This window comes from Pteropus vampyrus, unplaced genomic scaffold, assembly GCF_000151845.1.
Source record: "Pteropus vampyrus isolate Shadow unplaced genomic scaffold, Pvam_2.0 Scaffold1, whole genome shotgun sequence".
In the NCBI taxonomy this organism is placed as follows: Eukaryota; Metazoa; Chordata; class Mammalia; order Chiroptera; family Pteropodidae; genus Pteropus; species Pteropus vampyrus.
Window position 1 is genome coordinate 22,328,830 of NW_011888782.1, and position 4,865 is coordinate 22,333,694.

The window sequence follows — 4,865 nt, forward strand, 5'->3', positions numbered from 1 at the left end:
TCCAAAAAGCAGAGTCCCAAACAAGATGAACCCAAAGAGGCCCACATCAAGACACATCACAATTAAAATGCCAAAGGTTAAAGACAAAGAATCTTAAAAGTAGCAAGAAAAAAGCAGCTAATTATGTACAAAGGAGCTCACACAGACTATCATTTCATTTTTTCATCAGAAACTTTGCAGGCCTGAAGGAAATAAGCATGAGATAGTCAAAGTGCTGAAATGAACAACCTACAACCAAGAACACTGTAACCATCAAGGTTATTATTTAGAACTGAAGCTAAAAAAATCTAAAAAAGTCCATCGCCACTAAACCAGCATTACAAGAAAAGTTAAAAGGATGTAAGTAGAAAGAAGTGGTCAAAACTAAATAAAGGAATATTACAAAGGTTGAAAGATGAAAGTAATAGATCATGTGTAAATACAATAATTAAGGTATACACACACACAGGAGGAAAACAATGGTATGAAACTAGAAATAATTGTAAGAAAACTGAAAAACACACAAACACATGGAGGCTAAATAACATGCTACTAAACAATAAATGGGTTAACAATGTGATCAAGGAAGAAATCGAAAGATACCTTGAGACAAATGAAAAGTCAATGACCAAAAGTCTATGGGACACAGCCAAAGCAGTTATAAGAGCGAAATTTATGGCAATACAGGCCTAAGTCAAGAAACAAGAAAAATCTCCATCTAATCTCACACCTAAAGGAACTAGAAAAAGAAGAAGTCCAAAGTGAATAGAAGGAAATAATAAAGATCAGAGTGGAAATAAATATAGTCTAAAAAGCAATAGAAAAGATCAATGAAACGAAGAGCTGGTTCTTTGACAAGATAAACAAAATTGATAAACTTTTAGCCTGACTTATCAAAAAAAAAAGAGAGAGGGCCCAAATAAATAAAATCAGAAACAAAAGAGAAGTGTCAACGGACACCTCAGAAACAGAAGGAGTTAAAAGGAAATACTACATACTGGACAACCTGGAAGATATAGATAAATTCCCAGAAACATACAATCTTCCAAGGCTGAATCAGGAAGAAACAGAAAATCTTAACAGACTGATAACTACTAATGAAATTGAGTCAGTAATTTAAAAAAAACTCCCAACAAAAGCCCTGGGCCAGAAGGCTTCACAGGTGAATTTTACCAAACATTCAAAGAAGAATTAATACCTATTCTCAAATCATTTCAAAAACCTGAAGAGGAGGGTAGGCTCCCAAACTTTTTTTGAGGAGGCTAGAATTACCCTGATATCAAAATCAGACACTACAAAAAAGAAAATTATAGGCCAATATCCCTGATAAACATAGATACAAAAGTCCTCTACAAAACACTGGCAAACAGAATTCAGCAATATATTAAAAAGATCACACACCATAATCAAGTGGGATTTATTTCCCCTAGTAACCTTTAGGATGCAAGGTTGGTTCAATATCTGCAAATCAATTAACATGATATACCACATAAAGTGAAGGATAAAAAACATATGATCATATCAACACATGCAGAAAAAGCATCTGACAACATCTAACATCCATTTATGATAATAAAAAAAAAAAAATAGAAGGAAAAGAAAACCTCTCAGCAAAGTGGAGATAGAGGGAACATATCTCAACATAATAAAAGCCATATATGACAAAGCCACAGCTAACATCATGATCGATGGTAAAAAGCCGAAAGCTTTTTCTTTAAGATCAGGAACAAGACAGGATGTCCACTTTTACCACTTTTATTCAACATAGTATTGGAAGTCCTAGCTACAGCAATCAGACAAGAAATAAAGGCATCCAAATTGGAAAGAAAGAAGTAAAACTCATTATTTGCAGATGGCATGATACTATATATAAAAAATCCTAAAAATTCCATCAAAAAATTATTAGGACTAATAAATGACTTCAGTAAAGTAGCAAGATACAAACTTAATATTCAGAAATCAGTTGCATTTTTATACACCAAAAATAAACCATCAAAAAGAGAAGAAAAAAATCCCATTTACAATTGCATCAAAAAAATAAAATACCTAGGAATAAATTTAACCAAGGAGGTAAAAGACCTGTACTCAGAAAACTCTAAGGCACTGGAGAAAGAAACTAAAAAAGATACAAATGGAAGGATATACTGTGCTCATGGACAGGAAGAATTAACATCATTAAAATGTCCCTATTTCCAAAAGAAATTTATATAGTCAGTACAATCCCAAAATACCAATTTTTCACAGAACTAGAACAAATATTAAAAATTATATGATCTTAAATAGCCAAAGCAATATTGAAAAAGAACAAAGTTGGTGGTATCACACTATCTGCTAACAAATTATACTATAAGGTCAGAGTAATCAAAATAGCGTAGTATTGGCACAAAAACAGACAAGTAGATCAATGGAAGAGAACAGAGAGCTCAGAAATAAACCCATGCTTATATGGTCAATGAATGACAAAGGAGACAAGAATATACAATGGGGTACGGACAGTTTCTTCAATAAATTGTGTTGGAGAAACTAGACAGATTATTGCCAAAAAATGAAATTAGACCACTTTCTTACACCATATACAAAAATAAACTTAAAATGTTTAAAGGCTTAAATATAAGACCTGAAACAATAAAACTCCTATAAGAAAACATAGGTAATAAACTCCTTCGACACTGGTCTTAACAATAATTTTTTGGATATGTCTCCCAGGGCAAAGAAAAAAAAAAACAAACAAATGGGATTACATCTAACTAAAAAGCTTTTGCACCACAAGGTAACCACCAACAAAAGAAAGAGGCAATCTACTGAATGTAAGAAGGTATTTGCAAATGATACATCCAATAAGGGGTTAATATCCAAAATAAAGTCATACACCTCAACATCAAAAAATAATCCAATTAAAAAATAGGCAGAGGACCTGAATAGATATTTCTCCAAAGAGGAGAGATAGCCAATAGACTGATGAAAAGATGAATATCTCTAATGATCAGGGAAATGTAAATCAAAACCACAATAAGATAATCACCTCACACCTGTCAGAATGGCTTATCAAAAAGACAACAAGCAAGTGTTGGCAAGGATGTGGATGTGGAGAAAAGGGAACCCTCGTGCATTGTTGGCAGGACTGTAAATTGGTGCAGCCACTATGGAAAGCATTATGGAAGGTCGTGAAAAAATTAAAAATAGACATACCATATGACCCAACAATTCCAAATCCACTTTTGGGTGTTTATCCAAAGAAAAAAAAAATACTAATTCAAAAAGATATATATACCCCTTTGTTCATTACAGCATTATTTACAATAGACAAGATATGAAAGCAACCTAGATTTCCATCAATGGATAAAGAAGATGTGGTACATATATACAGCAATAAAAAGAATGAAATCTTGTCATTTGCAACAACATGGATGAACCTAGAGGTTACGATGCTGAGTAAGTCAGACAAATACCATATGATTTGAATTGAATGTGAAATCTAAAAAGCAAAATAAATGAACAAAACAGAAAAAATTTCTATACAGACAACAAATTGATGGTTGCCAGATGGGAGGTGGACAGGGAGATGAGCAGAAAAGGTGAAAGGAATTAATAAGTACAAACTGTGAGTTATAAAAATAGTCACAGGATGAAAAGTACAGCATAGGGAACATAGCAATATTCCAATAACTACGTATGGTGCCAGAAGGGTACTAGAATCATGGGCGTAATCACTTTGTAAAGTTATATAAATGTCTAATCACTATGTTGAATACCTGAAACTGGTATAATGATGTATGAGAACTGTAATTGAAAAATAAATTATTTTAAAAAGTTTTATTTTTAAGAGACTGGTCATTTGCCAGAATGAGTCCCGGATCTACTCAACCATAACATGACTTTTAACAAAATTCCCAGGTGATTCATTTATAGTCAAAATTTGAGAAACACTGTGCTAGAAATCTCTAATTTGTAGACAGTGTTTCCTTATGCTGACCAAGAAAACTGCCTTCACGAAGTGTCCACCGTCAGGTTTTTTGCTCCAGGTAACAGTACAAAATCGAATTCCCCCTTCCATGTAACAGCCTTTCCAAGTGTTTGAGCAACTACTTAATTCTCACCACCCATCTTTTCCTTTCTTCCACACATCCCATTTTTTCGAGGCTAAATACACAGAACTCTTTCAAGTACTTCTATGAGAGACAGGGCCCCAAATTGATGTTCCTGACTCTTGCAAAGCACGTGTCAACGTCAGTGGGTCAATGAGCAGGCTGCTTTCTGGGCCTTTAAGATATTAACAGTTCCTGGACTCTGGGCTTCTCAAACCGACTCCCCAGGCCCACCCTCCTGCTAGGCTATTTTACTCTCACCCACAGGCCAGCTCTTGTCACTCCCCATCCCCCATCTTCTGGTCTCCATTTCCGCCACCCAGCCCAGTTCTCCCTTTTCCCGGGCTGACACCTGACTCAGAAGACGTGGTCGAGACACGATGCCCCGCAGATCGATGTAGACGGGGGAAGAGATACCGTTCTTCAGCACGAAGTTCCCAAATTTGAAAGCCTGCACGTCGTACAGACTCGTTACCAACGACCCCAAATCCTCATCGGCGACTGCCATGGCCAAACACTCCACGTTAGCCCCAAAAGCCCCAGCGCGCCAGGCCCTCGGCGCCCTCATGACGCCATCCGAGAAGCCCGCCTCTTCCGCCCCTATTTCCGGCCGCCGGGCGGGGCTGCTGCGCGCGGCTCTGAGGCCTGGGCAGCGGGGTTCCGGTGGCTGTGGCGAATAATGCGGCGAGGTTTGTACGTCACCTGGCCGCCTCTGGATGGGATCGCTGGAGTTTAAATCCCCGAATAGTTAGATAGACTCCAAGATCATGAAGTCAGGCGTTTCAAGAGAGATTGTATAAA

General features: G+C 36.7%; 1 protein-coding gene across 1 annotated transcript in view; it reads right to left on the reverse strand.

Moving 5' to 3' along the window:
• UMPS (uridine monophosphate synthetase) overlaps positions 1-4,641 on the reverse strand; it is a 21,782-nt gene extending 17,141 nt beyond the window's left edge. The window contains exon 1 of the mRNA XM_011368410.2: positions 4,417-4,641. Within this exon, the coding sequence (XP_011366712.1) occupies positions 4,417-4,632 (216 nt within the window). The 5' untranslated portion in view covers positions 4,633-4,641. The remainder of the gene's footprint in view (positions 1-4,416) is intronic.
• Between the last annotated feature and the right edge of the window lie 224 nt (positions 4,642-4,865).